The 21,709-nt window shown below is 28.1% G+C and overlaps 1 protein-coding gene across 18 annotated transcripts; it reads right to left on the reverse strand.

The window, feature by feature from the left end:
* Positions 1 to 8,334: 8,334 nt before the first annotated feature.
* Positions 8,335 to 10,812, reverse strand: LOC125609963. 18 transcript variants are annotated; one of them, XR_007340034.1, is made up of 6 exons: positions 10,375 to 10,749; positions 10,027 to 10,293; positions 9,809 to 9,920; positions 9,391 to 9,490; positions 9,097 to 9,297; positions 8,335 to 8,997 (listed from the first exon to the last, which is right to left on the reverse strand). XR_007340034.1 is itself a non-coding variant. In XM_048781600.1 (6 exons), exons 2-6 carry the CDS (start codon positions 10,198 to 10,200, stop codon positions 8,617 to 8,619), a joined length of 561 nt encoding a protein of 186 aa, XP_048637557.1. In that variant the 5' UTR covers positions 10,201 to 10,296; positions 10,375 to 10,812; the 3' UTR covers positions 8,335 to 8,616. The 18 variants fall into 18 exon arrangements, 2 of the variants coding, with proteins under 2 accessions (XP_048637557.1, XP_048637554.1); XM_048781600.1 differs by lacking the exon at positions 9,809 to 9,920 and having other exon boundaries at positions 8,335 to 8,654; positions 8,915 to 8,997; positions 9,097 to 9,262; positions 10,027 to 10,296; positions 10,375 to 10,812; XM_048781597.1 differs by lacking the exon at positions 9,809 to 9,920 and having other exon boundaries at positions 8,335 to 8,654; positions 8,915 to 8,997; positions 9,097 to 9,262; positions 10,375 to 10,794.
* Between the last annotated feature and the right edge of the window lie 10,897 nt (positions 10,813 to 21,709).

The following is a 21,709-nucleotide window of genomic DNA, read 5'->3' on the forward strand; positions in this document are numbered from 1 at the left end:
CGCTTCCATATCATCTTCAGTTAAATCTAAATAACTAAGTAGAATTAGTTTTGAGACCTTTAGATAGTTTTTTGGTATTAGACATGCCTAGAACTTATATGTCAGAATAAACACATGTAGATGATTACACCAAAAAAAAACACATGTAGATGAGAGGAGATGTTATTTAATCTTTGTCGACACAAGTAAAGTGGCCAATTTAAAGAATTATTTATGCCTTAAGTTCTTCAAAATGCTTTTATGTCTTTAAGAGGAAAAGGAAAAGAATTGATGATAATTACGTATAATATTGTAACTGATACGTATATGCAAACAAGAATGAGTTGGATTGCTCAATACGTATAATATTGTAACTGATGCGAATCCAGAACTGCCTTCGCCTCTTGCACTCTTCTCTTAATTTGGCTAAAATTCTCCTTACAAAGAGTCTTTATAGGAGACTTGAGTTGCTTGAGTCTGTAACACAGAGAAGTCAGGTTCTTAGCAGGGGCTCCAAACTGAATCCAACAATCCTTGATGGTAGGAACAAAGGATGGCAGATTAGCTAGATAACTCGGAAACATGAAAGCACGGCTCCCAAATTCAGGCCTGGTGGAGGTAAGCCGAATATGACACGGGGTATGATCAGAAAACTCCGACGGTTCAAAAGAGCAAAACCCTTTAGGATAAGACAGCTGCCACCGATCATTAACTAGGCATCTATCGATCTTCTTGCCTATAGGATCAGACGGACGGTGATTTGACCAAGTGAAACGAGGACCCTGCGATGCAAGATCAAAGACACCAATATCCGATAAGCAAGAGGCAAACTCACGCATGGCTCTAGTAGAATTGATAATGGCCGGGTTAGACGACTCCCGCGGTTCAAGAATTTCATTAAAATCTCCACAGACCATCCAAGGGTGAGAAGATAAATCAAAAGCAACAGCAGTATCCCTCAGAGAAATCCATAACTGCCTGCGATCTTCTAGTTCGTTAGAAGCATAAATTAATTGTTGATTCTTGACAACCCGGATTTCTTGCCTCCAACCTTGTCGTGGTCCAAAGGATGGGACTTGCGAGTAGGACTTGCAAGAAATCCTCATTCAGCTAAAATTAATTGTTGATTTGGATAATAATGCATTGAATTTATGAAGACAGTCATCGTCATGAGAAAAAGTAAGTCAAATTAAACTTAAATTAAGAGACTAAAATCATCTTCAATGATACTATATTTTTCCCTTTAAACACCAAATATACACCAAATATATAGAGTAAAAGTCACTTCAATAGAACACCAAATGTTACACCAAATATAGAGGGATGAACATTATTACTCTATATATAGAACAATACTATTCATTTACTCTATTTTTAGAGTTGAACTTTTTCCTTACAAAATGGTCCCTCGCTTTTACAAGTTTCCATTTTCTACCTTAATAAATCATATATTATAACATTATACTTTTAAATATCATTGAATTTATAAAACTAATTATTAAATTAGCTGAAATTTTAAATGAACTAATAACATATTTAATTTGAAAAAACAACAGCATAATAACTAATAAACTAAAAATACATAATCCATAATAAAAATATAAAAGATTCAAACTTATCATACACTAATGGTAATGATGGCTAAAAATGAATGTGTGTCTTTTGTTTTTTATTTAAGTGTTGTAATAAGATTTTTGTTTTAAAGTAACCATTTAGTTTTAATAATATTATAATTGTATTGTGTTATTGTTGCAATATCAAATATAAGGGTTAAATTTCAATATTTCAAAAGTTATGGGTAAAATAATATATTAATAAATAAGTGGAGAAAGAATATAATAAAAATATTTTATTATAGAGTAAATATAGAGGTAACCATTGGAGCAAAACTTTCATCTATTTTTAGAGTACTTTATATTTGGAATAAAAATAGAAGCAATCATCGGAGATGGTCTAACTAATCCAGATTTAATACGTCCGATTTTTGGTGGAGGTTTGAGCAAAAAAAAAAAACAAACTTTTAGTAGAGCCTTAAGCAAAAAAAAAAAGAAAGAAAACTTTTGGTAGAGCTGACTAAGTTTGCTTTGTATTGCTTTCAAATGTAGTCTGCTTTGGGATAATGAAATAAAAGGTTAATGATTTAGCTTTCAAGTTGGTGTAACGTATAAGGTTCAACTTCACATTATTATTAGTGTTTCTACATATTACAATAAATAATTTTATCATTATGGCGTATGAAATTATTAATTTTATTTTTAAAAGCACATTTCAGGATTTGAAAATTTAAAATGTGCATACTTTCCTCTCGTACCCCAACTACCATTTCCATCATGAAAATCAGATTTCAACGAGGCTTTTATCATTTGTATCTTATCAGTATTAAAATTACACTATATATACGTTAATATCATTTAAATTTAATTATGTACCATATAAAATAGAAGAAGTGTATTTTGATTATTAAAATTTATTTATGTGTTCACACCAATTTGATTATATGTATATGTAATAGTTAGTGACTTTTTAATTATTTAATATATATTTATTATTTCATAATATCTAAGAGAATATATAATACATAAAAAATCTTTTATATATATATATATATATAAATATTTATGAAATGTTTATTACGCGCAAAGTGCATATCTTAATCTAGTTATATTAAAAACATTTTTTTATCAATATTGAATTAATTAACATGCTTCAAAATAACCATATAAACTGGGGTGTGTTCAATTTGAAATTGGAATTGGTTTTATTTTATTAAATTCTAGTTAAACCATTTAAAAATTATCAGATTTAGAATGTAAAATTTTTAATAAAAACACTCTAAAATAACTAAAAAGCATTACATTTACGACTTAAATATTTTTAATAATAATAACTTTTAAGATATCATGTCAAATAACAAATTGAATAAATATTTGAATTGTTGACAAAAAAATAGATATTTGAATAATATTGAATTTGTTATTTTAATACAAATCATTTCAGACTTCCAATTGAATAGCTCTGAATATGGTATTCATTTATCATGGATAAAAAAAAAAAAAAATGGTGCTATATTAAAAGATAAATAAATCTAATAAAATAATAGAAACATATAAATTAAAAGAAACCCAGACGATTCAAATTAGAGACAATGGGGCAGAAACATATTCTGAGTGGGGGGTAACAGAGCAGTGCATCCAGCGTTTTCTATAAGAACTTGCACACATTTAAATAATTATTATAATTCTTCACTGAGGACAGCCGCCCCCACCTCACATAAGGTTTGTAATGTACGAAATGATAATGTTACGGTGTACTTTTATAATGTATTAGTTACAGATAAATAGGTGAATAATATTTGCAGAGGCTGGTGTGTGGGGCTCATATTCTATGGGCTTACTATTAACTTAAAACAAACTCTTTTCACACGTTGGGCTTTTCGCACGTGAAAATAACCCAATCATGTTTTTGAGACAGGATTAGGCCCACACGTCGTCCCATTTCTTACATGTCGCCTCCAGTTTCAGTCTGCCGATTTCACCCCCTACTCAACACCTCTCTTTCTTTTCTATCAACTATTTTATTTATATAAAATATAACATGATAAAAAGATAATAAAAATACAATCAATTACAAATTTAGTGAAAAAATACATTATAACACATAAATTAAAATTTGAAAATCTATCTTCTGAACTATATTCTTTGATAAAATAGACCAAATTTTATTTTGCAATTTTCTTCTGTTGTATTATATTGGCCAAACTCCAATATATAGACATAAATCGATTAATAATTTAATATAATAATTCTTTCAGAATAACAAAAACCTAAATCTGCCAATTTTCAACTATTCAAAAAATATTGCAATACAACAAAAAAAAATTAGTCTTGATTATTGCAAAAAATGATCTATAGTGCTTTTTATGACAATCTTGAACAACGTAATTAGGGCAAGTTCCTTGCCACTTAAATCTGTATATAATACCAATACGATGATTGTCTTGTTGTCGATCATGGCCACAAATCTGGATACTCACCACCTCTATTTCATGTGATATTATGGTATTTATCTCTATTTTCAGCATAATAATTGATTTCTTTTGTCGACAATATCTTTAAAAAAAAATCCGAGTGTATGTATATAAAATTGTAAAATCGAGTAAAAATCTAAATATTTCTAAAACTGATGAATAAAGATGTCTACCCGTTTAGTACATACAGATCCGAGAGTTAACGTGTATGCATATAAATTTATAAGAGAATTCAAGTTCTGTTTTTTGTCTTTTTATCATAGAAAGCAAAACATTTAAGGAAAAAAAAATTCTTAACATTCTAACCAACAAAAAATGATGAAACACTCGTTATACAAGGTTCACAAAGTTAGGAAAACTCTTGTTCCATTTTCATACAACTGATGACATTAAAAAATTTAAAGAAAAAATCACTCTCAAAACATTGCAGTTAATGTCCTTTTTTCGAAACAAGTGTGTTGTTTGATGCGGAAAATATGAAAATAGAGATTATATTAGGAAAGTTAGATTCTAATATAGCGACGTTAGTGAACAAAAAAAAAAAATATATATATATAGCGACGTTAGTATGTCGATCGTCAGTACTGGCTACTAATCGTCAATTGTCAAATGAAGTAACGAAGTCAACGTATTATACAAAATATTGTCTTCATTTAATACAAAGTAAACGACATATCCATAAATTAGATTTGTTCTACAAGAAACCTCTTAAAATAATACCAGTTTTTGATTAATAAAACTGTATAAGAAACATTAAACATACCAGATGAATCCATAACTCATGTCTTAGATCTAGATTAGATCTTCCAAAGCAATAGAAGGTTTTTCTAGGTGAGAAAAGAAATTTATAGTGATTGAGTACTAACCAATAAGATATACGATTTATCTTCAGCTTGTTTGCAATCGAAATTGGTCAATTCTTTTAGAGAATTCACGAGGACAGTTTTAAAACAAAAGTATATTATATATTAGAATAAAGTTAGCATGATTACATATGGAGTTAAATCATGGAGGCCTTAAAAGGGAGCTTAAATAATTGAGAAGAGCAGTGACAACTTGTGTTAATAATTAGTGATAACAGTTAATCTATCTATTCGTTTTTAATAACGCGATTAAAATAAAGGACCCTTAATCAATGTCCATATTTTGCCTTAGGCCCGTAGAGAAAAAAAACAAGTGTCTACATGTTCTCTTTAGTTAGATAGATTTCTCATTTCTGTATCGTTACATTAATTCTTATTCTAGTTTCTTTTTGAAAACGGGCTTTACATTCTTATTCTAGTTTTTATTTTACCTACATTCTTATTCTAGTTGCAGAGTATAAATTTTGTTTCATGGAGTTTATAAGTTTCTCTTAGTCATATATATATGTTTATAAGTGTATGTTTTTTCATAATTTTGTTTTTTGCGAACTTTTCTTCATAATTCTTTTAATACGTCTCTTTGATTCCTTACTATTTTGTTTGTTTTGGTTAGTTGCCATAAGAACGATAACGATGTTTGTTTTTTTCTTGTCAACGATCATGTTATTTGTTAGGTTTGTTAATTTTCTCGAATTATTAGGTCGTAGTTGCGGTAACCTTCTTTCGTTGATTTTTATTTTTTTTGGAACACCTCTTTCGTTGTTTTTAGGGAAATCAGGTGGAATAGCGTAAAAAACCCATAATTAACTATATAACTAAAAAAAGATACTTTCATTATTTTTGAAATATATACTATATTATCCCCATTATTCGGTTAACGAAAGAGAAAACATTTTCTTCTTTTTCTCTCCGATTATCAACTAGCATCACCCTTCTTCCATCCCCACTACTTTGTCCTCCGTCACTGTTATATATGTTGATTCCGCTTCTCTTTTGAAATCTACATACCACGGTGGTGTTACGGTCAAGACGTTTTCTTTATCTTGTAAGTTCCTGAATGTACCATGCTATTTAACAATATGAACTATGCTATTTTATTTGCTACTCTATTTTAATAATGTTTCATTTTATGTACTATGTGCATATTTGGATATTTTGGGTAGAGTTTATTTTTTTTTTTAGGGTTTAGTGATTAGTGTTTTGAGTTTAGTTTATGAAAATTTTGGGTTGACGTTGGGGTAAACATTACCCATTCCCTGAAATTATAGACATTTCAAAATTTGAACATTAATATGTACTATGTTATTTCGTTTGTTACTACTCTATTTTGATAATTATTCATATTATGTATTATGTGCATATTTTGATATTTGAGTTAATGTTTATATTTTCTTTTAGGGTTTAGTGATTATTGTTCTGGGTTTAATTTATGGAAAGTTTGTGATGATGTTGGGGTAAAAATTACTTCTTTTACATTAATCATAAGCATTCCAAAAAATGAACAATATGTGTTAAGTACTATGATATTTGTTTATTACTATTTTATTGATATTTGAGTTAGAGTTTATATTACTTTTTAGATTTAGTGATTAGTGTTTCGAATTTAGTTTTATTGTTTTCAATGTTCTTATATAATGAAAGAGTTATGTTTACAAGCTTATAATTTTATTTTCATGTTGTTTGCTATATACATATGAGCATTGAAAAATTTTATAGATGTTGAGCATGTAGACACATTATACCTTCTAATATAATCTGATATATTTGATACTTTCATTATATATACTATTTTATTTAGTTAAGTCCATACCATTCCGTTTGTTCTGCCATATTTATTTTGTTGTCGGCGTGGTAATCAACACTACCATACATTTTTATAATGATGCTTCTTCTTTTGTGTAACTGGGAACCGTCTTATTAGAAGGATAAAACCGAGATAAAATAGGACAAATGCTATGAGATCTAATTATGTGAAAATCAATGCTATATTTTTAATTTTATTTCTAAATTTGGCTATTTCACAAATTAACTTTTGTTTTTATACTGTCTTTATTTTGGGTGAGAAAAACACATTATTCTTTTTTGGGTCAACTTCGAGTTGTTTTAGCAAACCCTAAAGTTTTTTGAATGGTCAATTGCGGTCGAATCCACTACTGGGCCGTAGAGAGAATAGCTTACATGCGCTATATATCATACTAGGTGTTTTGCCCGCGATGCGGGCTTAAACATTTTCATAAATTTTTGAAAAGTTCTTTGTATACTATACTAGTTATATTGTGTTTTCCAAAAAGAATTCTTGCGATCAATTTAGTATCATCTATGCATTGTCTACTCTCGAATATATAAATATATATTTCTGAACAATTAAATATTGAAATATATTAGTGGTATAATTTAAACTTGGGTCTCTAGTCAAAAAACAGAACTTGTTTCCAATTTATGTAAAAAATATTATTTTTTTGAATGAGCAAAGATTTAAGGATGGTTATTGTTTTAAGAACACTAGGTCGTTTTCCGCGCTATGCGCGGATAATTGATTTTTAAATTTGACAGATTTGCAATTTTTTAACATCTAACTTATAGTATAAAAGGGAGGAGATTACATGCACTGATTTTGGTTGTTGAAATGTTACTTCTAGCTTTATTTTGGCCTTTCTAAATTGTAATAAATCTGTGTTTTATAAGTTTGTTAGAATAGCATGTTTGGAAGAGGGCTAAATGTTGCTTTTTGTTAGGTTTTCTTGATAATCATCATTTGAGTTATATTGGTGTGTTTTTAGCTCAAGCTCATGTATTAAAGTTACTCTTATCCTGCTTTAGAAGCTTTTGATGATTTTTATTGTATGATCAAAGTAAAACTGTGTCGACAATGATTTACTTTCCTGTAAATAAGACGTATTAATCATAGTGTATTTCATTTTTAAAAGTTGATTTCTTTTATCTTTATATATTTAACGAATAATGTTTGTCACCAAGACAATTTCACATTTCCAATTACCTATGCTTTGCAGTTCCTTGAACATAAATATTTAAATTTACAATATTGAGTGAGTTATTTTTATATGTAAAAAATAATAATGAAAAAGGTAATGTGTTTTTAATATGAATAAAAACTATATTATATGAATAACACTAAAGAGATTAATTGTAGTTACAATTAATTTTAAAATCATAAGCATGAAGTTTAAGTGCAAAAAAAAAGAACCCTCACAAAGAATCAACCACAAAAGAAAAATATTAAAGGGAAACTGATGAAATTAAAGGAAGAGGTTTGGAGTTTCTGGAGTGTTCTCGATGATTTGGTCTGGTAGAGAGAGCAGTGGAGTGGAGAGATGATAAGTAGCTTAGGGACTTTGCAGTGCGTATTTTTAAAACACATGGACACTGTAACATTTTCAAACTTACAAATTCCATGTTATCCTACCTAGACATAAATTGCTGGTGCATACTTAAGGGAAAGAGAAGTAGCAATGAGTTCGTTGCTTATCTTACAGTACCAATTTTCAGAATGTACGTGACAAATCTCTATGATATAAAGTTACAGATTATGAACTGCAAAGTCTTTTATATTTAAAGAGCTAACGCCTAGACATCAACATTGGGTTTTCAAGAGAATTAACATTGCCGCAGGTCAGTCTCCAGCTGATTTCAAGATGACTGACGGAATCAACACCAACCCTTTCTTGCTCCATACATATTATTTACAAAGAAGAAGCCAAAAGGTTATCCGCCCGACCAAGCAATAACTTATGCAATTTGGAGTTGATCCTCGTACAGTCCAATGTCCATAGAGCAAAACAAATGCAAATATACATTTTTTCAGTTCCAAAATATAAAAATACATAATATAAATTAAGCTGACATGAGGCTCAAAGAAATTAGTGTTCAACACAAGCTGGTTGTAGATGAGGCTCTGATTATGTAAATGTACATATACAACTAAGCTAACAATGCATATTACCCGGTCAGTAAGAGAGGAGATAAAAGAAATAAGATCATGTGAAAACAAACAATCACTAAAAGAAAAAATAATATACGGATTTACCTGGGAAGAGGCATGTTTCTTTTCTAGGGGTGCCACAGGGCCTGTTTTTTTCCGCTATTTTCTTCAAGATGCGCAACTGTCTCCTAAATTGATTAACAACAATGCACAACACTGACAATGTTAGCGATTGGGTGTAACACAATGCTTTCTCAGAGATGCAAACACAAGTATTATATTAAGACTTTTGATAGATAAAACTTGAATTCATTAGCAGCTGAGTATGGTACTCAGTTATCTCCCTAGATATTAACTCCATGATAGCCTCTTTAGTAACTTTTCTTCTCTCGATATCAAATTCCGTCTTTGTAATGGGCTGACACGAAGGATCCCTCTCCACTGTTGCCAAACCTTTTAATTATGGATCAAAAAGGGCCTAATGAACGCTTCAATTGGAAATGCACATTGTATAGTCAGAGCTGGAATTTTCGAAAAAAAACTTATATGATAAACTTGCAAAGTAATCAACACAATTTTACCTGTAGAAATGTGGTGGGTGTTCCAGGAAAAGTCATATATAACTTGTATGAGTTTTGACTCAAACTTGTACAAACAGAAAGCTTTAAAACCAGAGCAACACTGAAAGTAAAAAATAAAACAAAGAACCTTAGTAGAAGATCAAACACAAAAGAAAAAAGAGAAAGATAAGTGGGCCTAAATTATATTGAGATATTTATGTAGAAATTGAAGAGTCAGTAAACATACGGGAGCCGAACGTCAAAGTACCGATTCTAGAAACTTAACTATTCTATACAGATTACTAACCATACAAATATAAACAGAACCATGAGTATGGAAAGTAACCATGATTAGAACGTCAAATATATGTCATACTCATAGCTATAAACTTTACTATTCTATACAGAGAATGTGCAATAGTTGAAGACAATATACTACTTAGTTTGCAAATGGATCAAGACACACTGTGTGGTTGCTATTGCCACTTCGTGAAGGACCGGGCGTTGAATGAGCATCTGTTCATTTAGCAGTTTCATGTGGCCAACGACATCTACATCAATGGTTGGGAAGTTGCAGTTAAATGGGGCCTTCAAATGTCTATAACTACGCAGATAAGCAATCAAATTGAATATGACTTTAAAGTTGTAACAGCTTACAATAGAGGTCACCCCTGAGTCCATAGTTGGCTTCAAAACCTCATGTAAGTTAAACCTAAACCTGTCTGCGTCAATAGGGAGGCACATGTGGTCAAGATCGGAGAGGACAGAGCTGTGCGTGAAGCAAATGGCCAAACCAAGATCAGCAACTCGATAGATCTCTTTGCTTTTCATAGCAAAAAAGTTCCTGAACTATAAGTGAATCCTAGTTTGAGGTCAGGGAGGTAGAGTGGAGCACAATTAGATGAGACCTTGCATCACAGTGTCCTGCTGGAAAAGAAACCAGTGAGTGGTTAATGAGATTTCTCTATAATCCATGAAACAAAATTGGGAAAGAAACATTCATACCGGAGACTTGCTGGAGATATAAGCCGATTTCATAGCCATATCTTCATTTGGTTGTCTTAAGGTCGCAGATCCTCAATGAAAGCTTTGATGTAGGGTTATTTTTTTTTTTTAATTTTTTTTTTTGATGTAGGGTTTATTAGTTTATATAAGAACAGAAAGAAGGGGAGGTGAAAAGCTTTGATGGGGTAATATCTCTTATTATTAAGATAGTTTAAAGTACAAAATTGAATGAGTGAGAGCAACAGAAACTTGGATTGCAGAGGTTATCGTGAAGTTGAAGAGACAGAGACGACTTGGACAATGCTTGGAAGGAGGTTTGGGCTCTTTTTAATATTTTGAGCTCACGTGAATTGACCGACCCGTTTAAAACCTGTTTCAAGTAACAAAGATGACGTGGCGATTTGGAAGCTTCTGATAGGTTGATTTTCTTAACCAACGTGGCATAGCTAGAATTTGAGGATATCTTCCTTTTATTATTGTTAGATTAACTTGTTATTTCTGAACAATTAAATATTAAAATATTTTATTGGTATAATTTAAACTTGGGTCTCTAGTCAAAAAACAAAACTTGTTTCCAATTTATGTAAAGAATATTATTTTTTGTGAATGAGCAAAGATTTAAGGATGGTTATTGGCAAATAAATGTTTGAGAACTTTAATTTTTTTTTTTTTTGAGATTCTACTGCTATAATAGTTTAAGGGTTTTTGAAATATTACTAATTAATTGTTATTGATTAGAAGATTTTCAAATTTCATCAAAATTCTTTATTTATTTATGATAATAGTTTTTCATTCTATTTTAACAAAATTTAACGTTATTAAAATATAATTTATCTTTTTTATTCATAAGATACAACTTTCAAAATATTTTGGCAATTAAAATAATGGATGTAAGATTTAAAATCTACTATGTAATTTGTTATTTGAATATCACAACAAAAAATTACATAGCGGTAGAGTTTAGGTTTTTTAGCTTTAAGTTTTGAGATTATTTTTTAGTGTTTAGGGTCGATAGAGTTTTAGCGTTAGATGGGATTTATGGTTAGGTTTAGGTAGGGTTTTAGGGTTAGGTTTAGGCAGGGTTTAGGGTTAGGTAGGATTTTTAGGGTTAGGCAGGGTTTAGGGTTAGGAAGGGTTTAGGGTTAGAAAGGGTTTAGGGTTAGGTAGGGTTTAGGGTTTAGGGTTAAAAAGGATTTAGGGTAGGTAGGGTTTAGGGTTAGTAGGGTTTAGGGTTGGTAGGGTTAGGGCTAGGTAGAGTTTAGGGTTAGGTAGGGTTTAGGGTTAGGTAGGGTTTAGGGTTACGTAGGGTTTAGGGTTAGGTAGGGTTTAGGGTTAGAAAGGGTTTAGGGTTAGTAGGGTTTAGGGTTAGGTAGGGTTTAGGGTTAGGTAGGGTTAGGGTTAGGTAGGGTTTAGGGTTAGTAGGGTTTAGGGTTAGGTAGAGTTTAGGGTAGGTAGGGTTTAGGGTTAGGGTTAGGTAGGGTTTAGGGTTAGGTTTTTGGTAGGGTTTTAGGGTTAGGAAGAGTTTAGGGTTAGGTAGAGTTTAGGGTAGGTAGGGTTTAGGGTTAGGTAGGATTTAGGGTTAGGTTTTAGGTAGGGTTTTAGGGTTAGGAAGGGTTTAGGGTTAGGTAGGGTTTAGGGTTAAATAGGGTTTGGGTTAGGTAGGGTTTACGTTTTGGGTTAGGTAGGTTTAGGGTTTAGGTAGTATGAAGGGTTTAGGGATTAGGGTTAGGTTTATGTAGGGTTTAGGGTTAGATAGGGTTAAGGTCTAGGTTTAGGTAGGATTTAGGGTTTAGGTAGTAGAAAAGGTTTAGCGTTTGGTTTAGGTTGGGTTTACGGTTTGGTTTAGAATAATGCGTAGGATTATAGGATTTAGGGTTTGTTTGTTTTTTTGTTTATGCATTTAATTCTGAGTTTTTCGGATAAAATTTTATATTAATATTATTGATTCATAATTTTTCTTAAAATGTTAAAAATTTTAACGTGATTTTTAATGTCCTTAAAACAAAGTTTGTATTTTTTTATTAAGTTTTTTGTGACAATAAGTTGAATATATCTTAGACCACAAATCATAAATATTCTTAGTCTTATACATTTTGTTCTTCAAGTTATTGTTACTTTTATTTCTTTTTATACATTTTTCTTAATATTTATGTATGCATCCATAATTTTTTTTTAAAAGGATTTTTCATTAACTAACGTATTTATTGTAGTTTTAAATATATTACTAGATTTTGATCCGCGCTTCGAAAGCGCGGCTTATTTTTGATTAAAAACAAATTTTGATATGAAATAGTGTTTTATGATTGTTTAGATTATTATGTTACAAAAGTCGTATTATATCGAAAAATAGTTTTTTAAGCTAATAATTTATAAATTAGTTTATTTGAAGTTTTATATATATACTCTTGTATAACTGTCTCTTAGGCCTATGTATTTTATATGGATCAGAAAAACTGAATAAAAACCACCCAGAAATACATGTTCGGGTTTGGTTCAGATCCAGGACAAAGTACATATTGCGTATTTTTTGGACCCGCGAGTCTATGTCGAGTTCAGGTCCTATCAAAGATTCGATCAGGTATCCAAAATACCTGAATATTTTATGTATATTAGATATATTTGGATATTTTAAATATGATTTTGGTATTACAGATAATTTTGTATTTCCAGATTTGGGTTTTCGGGTTTTAGGTACAATTTCAAATTTTAAGAAATAGATTTTGGATATTGAAATAACATTTTAGGTATTTCTGGTTCTTCGGATCAGATTTCAGGTAAAATGTTTGGTCTTTTAGATATTTGAATATTTTGGATATTTATTTTGGACTGTCGAGTATTTCAAGTCTGTTTCGGATTTTAATATCTGAACCAATTTGGACCTATTATATACCCAAAAATTATTTGTATTTTACAGGTGTTTGAATTATGGATTCGAAAATAATCAATCCAAACTTAAACTGAAATTTTTTAAATATCTAATTTGGTCCAAATGTATAGGATCAGAAATGCGCATACTTAAACTGTTTATTCATACATAAATTATTATACGATTGTGTCTCCATGTAATTTTGGTTTTGGTTATGTATTAGCCATCATCATGATTTGAATAGGGACACTAATATTATATAATTCACGTGAAATAGTAGTGTACTAGGTTAAGACCCGCGCCTTGCGCGGAATAAACATTATATTTATAAATTATTTTATATATTATATGTTTCTAACCTATTATGAAACAATAAATATATATTGAATAATTAAAAAGTCAGTAACTATTACCTATATAATTAAGTTGGTGCGAACATATAAATAAATTTTATTAATCCAAAAAAATATTTTTTTCTATTTGATATGGTATATAATTAAATTTAAATGATAGTAACATATATATATAGTATATTTTAATATTAATATTTATTAAATGATGCTTTTTGCTCATGTTTTTATTATTATTTGTATCTATTATAGCAAAAAATTTAAATTACTGATAACAAAACTTTCACTGTGGGATTAATAGTTTATGTAATTTCTAATATTTTTAAAAATTAATTTGTCAATATTTTTTCAAATTTTTTTTGTTAAAAGTAAATTTCAAAATTAAGATATTTATTTATTTTCTTATATGACATATAATTTAATATGCATATACATATATATTTTTATATATATATTATTTTTAATACTTATTAAATGACACTTTCAACTTATATGATTTTTTAATTATTTGTATCATGTCATAACAAAAAGTTTAAAGCATAGATCACAAAATTTGAATGTGAAACTTTTAATGGTTTTACTAATTTATACTCGTTTTTAAAAATTCAAAATACAACATATAAAGAATTTTTTTAATTTTTATTAAATGGTTACTATGATTGTTTAATTTATTTTAATAGTTTAAAATTAAACAAAATAATATAACATACACTTATTTTTATCAAATCTTTATTATTCAAAGTCATTAATTGTCATATATACTTTAGTCATATTAGGTAATTCCGTAATTTTATTTATGGAAATAATGAAGCACATTAATAATGTATTTATGGTTAGTTTAATAAAAAGTTTATTATATATTTAGATGGACTAACATATTTCTCTAAGGATTCTAAGAATCATTCTAGTGATGACATGTGGCTACAAAAAAATGTTGTAATGCTTCTCAAATAATATATAGGGGATTATATGGTAACTATATTATATAGTAAAAAGGTAATACCATAAAAGCATATTTATGTAGTTGCCTAGATTGTTATTATAATATTCTAAAGATATTAATGATATTCCAAATAAGAAGCGTACATATAGGATTAATATTAGGAGATGTTACAAAGATTATTTTAGCTAGTCTTATTTTGAAAGATTAATGAAAGGGTGCACAATAACTTTTCATAGGTAGATTTTTTAAAACTCCTCCCCTTTTAATAGTATAGATAGTTTTCGTGCACTTGATTAAATTTTTTTGGCGTTGGTGGTATTTGAAATGGTTGAGAATCTGAATGGATATTTACTTTCATAAAAATTTTGGTGTATGTTTAAAAATAAAAATTTATAAAGGCTTTTAAATCATATGAATATAATATTCAACACACTACTGTTGACTGTTTATATAATTAAAATTCTGAAGTAGTTAATTACAAATTTGCTGAACTCATAGATTCGTTGCTATTTTATAAATTATCACAGGATGAGGTACATATGGTAAAAATTGCTTTGATGATAATATAACGTCCATATCGTAATGTGTGTTTTTTTTTGTTTTATCTACTATGTATTAACAAATAATTAACACATTCAATAATATTAAAGAGTAAAAAATCCTGTCAATTGTTCATAGTATAAGCCCAAACTTAAACTCAAGTCTAGCCAAAGAAATAAAACCCAGAAACACATGTCAGTCTCTCAGAGAGTGACTTTCCACGTGGATAGCTTAGGAGAAAGGCAAACATATTTTTATATATATAGATAGATTCATTACTAAAATAAATCTTAAAATAACTCAATATTATATTTTTAATTATATAATTAAAAAAATTATTTGGTTAATATTTAATTATATAATTTATGATTTTAACGTTTCACTAAAATACTTTTTCATATAACTATTTTTTCATATACAATAAATATATAAATTATTTTCTTAATTATAATTTTTAGATTTTGGATAATTCAATATTCTATTTTTAGTTATATAATTAATAATTTTATTTAATTAATATTTAGTTATATAATTTATGTTTTTAACTTTTTAATTAAAGACTTTTTCAGATAACAATACAATATATACATAAGTTATCTTTTTTTTTAAATTATATTTTCAAATTTTGGATAGTTCTTACTATTCTTAATATTAATCAATTATCTAATCAAAATCAATTAAAATTTCGTTCTTATTTTTTAATTTATTTTTACATTTTATTCATTAAGGGTTAAACGATATTAACCACTCTAACTTTCAACTTGAGAACTACTTTGCGAAAATTTACTTCGCAAATAATAGTTTTAAATTATATAATTAAAAAAAATTGTTTGATTGATATTTAATTATATAATTTATGTTTTTAACGTTTTACTAAAATACATTTTCAGATAACAATACAATATATATATAGAAATTATCTTTTTAAATTATATTTTTAGATTTTGGATAATTCAGTATTCTATTTTTAATTATATAATTAATAATTTTATTTAATTAATATTTAGTTATAGAATTTATGTATTTAATTTTTTACTTAAAGACTTTTTCAGATAACAATACAATATATACAAAAGTTATCTCTTTTTTAAATTATATTTTCAGATTTTGGATAATTCTTACTATTCTTAATAATAATCAATTATCTAATCAAAATCAATTAAAATTTCGTTTTTATTTTTAATTTATTTATACAATTTTTTCATTAAGGATATAAACGATATTAACCATTCTAACTTTCAATTTGAAAGCTTCATTGCAAAAATTTACTTCGCAAATAATAGTATAGATATAATACTAGACTAGTGAATGGGCTTGGATCCATCTCCTTACATTAAACTTGAAATTGCTTCGAATAAGGTTTGTCACGAGAGATCAATTAATACGTGACAAAAAAATATTTAAATGTAAATATATTATTACGAGGACTTTTTTGACAGAAACACAGAGAGAACAAAAAGCAGATCAACAGAAAACAAAACTAAACACACCCAGACTAATTGGAACCGACACTACAAACCGATAAACTAAACACACCATATTAAAGATCTTATGTAAATTATTCTTATTAATTTTTATAATTAATGACAATTCATATTTTGATACTCTAAACTTAGACCTTTTGGTATAAAAACACTAATCAAATTTTAATCAAATCACTATAGTAAGTGCTTCAACAATTTCGAAAGATGGCTTTATAAGAGATTGTACGCACTACGCAGTACGGCAGTAGCCAGTAGGCCGCTTTCTTCATTGACTTTCCAGTAACTGGAGTCTAGAGAGTAGAGACCATCTGAGGTCAACCGGTTTCCATTCCATATCAATATCCGTTCTGATCAGCTACTCATCAAACCTAACTAAATCGAACAAACCCTATATGTGCCAATGGCCATGATAAATATTACATTTGGTATTTACAGATTTCGGCAAATAGAATAATATGAATAAGCATCATCATGTGGTATATCTTCATAAATCTTGATAGTGGAACACAATAATGCAATATGCATATATAAATGGAGCATATATATAAACCTACATCATTGAGGCTTACGACTTATAAACGTCGACTCTGATTGACAAAGTCAATTTTCCAATACCAAGCACTTTCTAAAATGTCTACCATATATTTGTCAAAGAAAATTTTAATGAATCTCATGATTACAGTATTTGAAATCTTATAAAAAAATTACACCCTTCGATCAAATGTATACTCACACTAACCCTATATTTATATATGCATAACCAAACAATTTTCCTAATTTGATATAATTTTTTGACTTATTTTTGGGTTCACCTCTTATGGTGAACTTCTAGGTTCCCCAACTAATAGGATCTTGTTATTTCATATTCAATATTTAAAAAAAAATAATAATGTCAAGTTATATTATGGTTTTAAAATAAAATAATAAAGAAATAGTAATAGTTATAAAAAAAAATATTTTTAGCGTCGTCAACAAAACACTAAATCTTAAATCCTAAACTCTTGAGTAAACTCTAAATCTTAAACCTTTGGTAAAACATAAATCTTTTGATAAACCCTAAATCTTTGGGTAAACCCTGAATCCTTGAGTAAACCCTAAATTATTAGATAAATCCTAAATCTAAATAAAAAACACTAAAACACTCAAGGGTTTAGGATTTAGGGTTTAGAATTTAGGGTTTAGTGTTTTAATGTTTAATGTTTTTGATTTAGAGTGTAGGATTTATCCAAAGATTTAGGGTTTACACAAGAATTTAGGGTTTAATGTTTTTGATGACGACGTTAAAAATATTTTAAAATTTTTTTTTGTAACTATTATTTTTTTTTATTTTTACCTTTTTATTTTAAAAACATAATGTAACTTGATAATATATTTTGTTTCATTTTCTAAAAAGATATCAAATATGAAATAACGGAATCGTATTGGTTGGTGAACTTAAAAATCGTGAATCGAAGAATAATTCTATTTTTTTTCAAAGCGACCGGGAGTGTCTCATGATTACAGTATTTGAAATCTTTAAAAAAATTACACCCTCCGATCAAATGCATACTCACAGTAACCCTATATATATTTATATTTGCATCGAGGATAAAAACAATTTTCCTAAATTTGATATAATTTCCCCAAAACAACCGGGAGTGTCATTGGTATAACCGACCTTTTACTGTTGCGGCAAAGGTCACTAACATTATTATTAATCACAGCAATTTCTTAATAGAGTGAAATAACCGCGTCTGAATGAAGATGATATAATATCGAATCATTCATGGTCGTCGTATTGATTCGGTAGTAGGTTATAATGGAGCATGAGGTTCTTGTATATAGATGTTAAATCAGTGGAGTAAGTGGCTGCTTTGTGTAAAGATTCACACTGTCCCTTTGATCTTTTTCTTTCCATTGCTACACAAATCGATCTTTCACTAACGTCGTATGTACAATCTTTCACTGATTTAACGTTTTTAGGTTTAGTGTAATTCCAGTCGATATTCAACTAAATATATTTTCAGTTAGTCATTGTTTTGATGCCTTGCAGGAACTATAATAGTAATATAACAAGCATTAATTAGAATCTGATAACGTTTTTAATATATCATCATAATTTACACTTCAGTTAGCACTTAGCACACACACTTTTTATGTTCCCTTAATACGTTGAAAATAATATACACACATACAAGGCCAACATTTTATCTATAAGTTACTGGTGTCTCTTTCTAATATAATTAAAACCTATATGATTTAGTCAAACAAAGTGCTACTAGCTAGTAATAATTATAATCAGCACATCTGAATATCTGATGCAACAATTGATTAAGCAACAGCCATAGACATCTTTAGAGTTTACATATTGCATAAATTTCGATAGTGATAAAACATTGTAACTGTAACTTTTAATGAACTAATGGCTCGATTAGATGGTGAGTTGAGGTGCAATTTAAGATGAGATGTTTGTAAAACGACAAAAACTTGCCAAAAAAGAGAGAGAAAGACAAATGAAAAAGGAAAATAAAGGCACCTTATGATTAAGACCCTCGAACTTACACAAAAACACAAATCCAAAAAGCTTTAGATAAGATACAAGGCTTTAGTTAACCAAATTACTATGCATGGTGTAACAATGCAACGTACACGTATTTTCTATATATATATATATATCTATTGTATTAAAATAGAAGTCACAACCTCATTTCATATGTGATTTTTAAGTTGGACCACTCTAAATATTTTTTTTATTAAATATATTTTAATAAGACTAATAATATACAAAAAATTTGAATTATTTTAATCATAATATCTTTTGATTTCCTTTTCATTTAAAATAAAAATAAATAAATATTAAAAATTTCGAAAAAATTTGTTTAAGAAGATTTTAACAAGATCTTAATTTTCAAAAATTATATGTTAATAATTTCACTAATTTCATGATTACTTTTGAAATATTATTATGCACTAATATATTTCTATCATATTTTTATCAATTATATAATCACAATCAGTCATATTAAATGAAAATTATTATGTTCATCAAAATATTTTAACAATATATTAATTTTCAAAATATTTATGTAAATAGTTTCACTAATTTCTTAATTATCAATGAAATATTATTATGCATTAATATTTTTTATAAAATTTAAAATAAAATTCTATCTTAATTTTATCTATTTTATAATCATAATCAAATGAAAAAATAAAATTCTTATATTGAACTACATATAATAAAATTATATTAAATTGATAGATTTATAAATTTTATTTTCAAACATATAAAAGATTTACTTAAAAATATAATATGATGACAGACTACAATACATGTATAAAAATTAACATATCTTTGATTTTTGTATATACAATATTATATTATGTAAAATGAAAATATTACTAAAATGAAATCCAATTTTAAAAGGCGGTAACATAAATTAAATACAAATAATTTTCAAATATGTTTTTCATGCACATATTAATTTATTTAATAACTAAATGTAAATATAATAAGATAAATATATAATAAGAAACAACAATTACATGTGATGGTTTTAAACAACTGATTATTTACAACATATAAACTATAAATTATTATATTTGAAATGGTTATATAAACATTTAAATATATGATTAAAATTAAAATGTATACTAATGATCTAAAATAAATATATTCATACATATAAAATTTAAAATAACACCCGCGCGGTTATATAATAGAAATTTTACTTGATTTTTATTTAATTATGTATTTTCTGTTTCTTAATTTTAAAATTTTGATTAAAATATATTTTTGGTTAACAACACAATATCTATAGGACGTATCTTTTTATTTTAAAGTATATTTTTAAAATTTTGGATAATTCTTATTATATTAATTTTAATTACCCATGTTCGAAACTACGTTAGACGCTAGTCGGGCGGATGATATGGGCCTAGCGAGTTAACAATTAATCGGGAAGTAATCGGAGACTAATCAGGGCTTAGTTTTTAATTTTATTTTTATTTTTATAAATATATCATGCATAATTAGTCAGTTTGCTTGACAATAGACAATTAGTCGAAGTAGCCTGGTGGTTACATAATCTTTGCTCAGCGTAAGAATCTGGGTTCGACCCTCGATCCACTTGTTTTTTCTTCTTTTTAACTTTTTTTTTGCCTTTAATGATGAGTACTATCGTCATTTCGTCTTCATTTTCCCCATCTGTCTTTACGGTTTTTATTGTTACAGCTTTTCCATGGCCGTAAAACGTTTATAATCACACATATTATCAGATTTTGGTGCGTTTTCATGTTTTTATACTTAAAACCTATAGATCTGTCATAAAAATATAAGATTTTAAGCATTCAAACCGCAAAAAGAAAAAAAAAATTGTTGTTGCCGATTAATTGGCCAACTACAGCCAACTCGCCATGGCCAAGCACCGCCGAGCGGCTCCTCGCCGACTAATCGCCCGTATAGTACCCGCGTTTTTGAATAGGGCCTATGTTATCAAAAAAATTAAACTCTTTTTTATTTAGCTGATAAATATTTTTCATTCATTATGGATAAATGATATATACGCTCTAACTTTTAACGTGAGAGCTTAAATACCAAAAAACCACTTCGCAAATAAAATTACCTATCTTATAAAAAAAACTCATTTTTGTTTTTAGCTAATTAATATATTTAATTCATTATGTGTAGAAACGATATTATCCGCTCTAATTTTTAATGTGAGAGTTCGAATGCTAAAAATCACCTCGTAAATAATAGTATAAATATGATACATGAAACATCCTGATGCAAATATATAATAGATACATAAAAACCCACTAAATTCGAGTGAACTATGATGTATATTTGTCCAAAAAAAAATGATGTATATATAATCTGATAAACATTTATACTAAAGACACTAACACAGAGTTTCCATTCTTGATCTTTTTAATGACTTTCACACATTAATCCAACTATCCAAAATTTTATTATAGGTCAAAACTTTAAACATATTCCTGATTTTGGGAAAGCATAGTATAAAATAAAAAGGTGGTTTGTGGAGACCACACTTCTTTATTTGGGAACACTGCTCAATATTGCTACTGCGGCTAAGTGGCAAAGACCTACCCCTACTGTTTCTTTCCACTTTTCATGCCCCGTGTGGCCCCAATAATGAGAGCCCATGGGCCC

This window comes from Brassica napus, chromosome A1, assembly GCF_020379485.1.
Source record: "Brassica napus cultivar Da-Ae chromosome A1, Da-Ae, whole genome shotgun sequence".
Taxonomy (NCBI): domain Eukaryota; kingdom Viridiplantae; phylum Streptophyta; class Magnoliopsida; order Brassicales; family Brassicaceae; genus Brassica; species Brassica napus.

Excerpts from the sequence above, each read along its gene's own strand:
- LOC125609963 (XM_048781600.1), bottom strand. The coding sequence starts at position 10,200 with ATGAAAAGCAAAGAGATCTATCGAGTTGCTGATCTTGGTTTGGCCATT. Across the intron at positions 9,263-9,390 it reads CACCCACCACATTTCTACAG|GTTTGGCAACAGTGGAGAGG; the intron begins GTAAAATTGTGT and ends CATAATTAAAAG. Across the intron at positions 8,655-8,914 it reads AGAAACATGCCTCTTCCCAG|ACATTGGACTGTACGAGGAT; the intron begins GTAAATCCGTAT and ends TTTGCTCTATGG.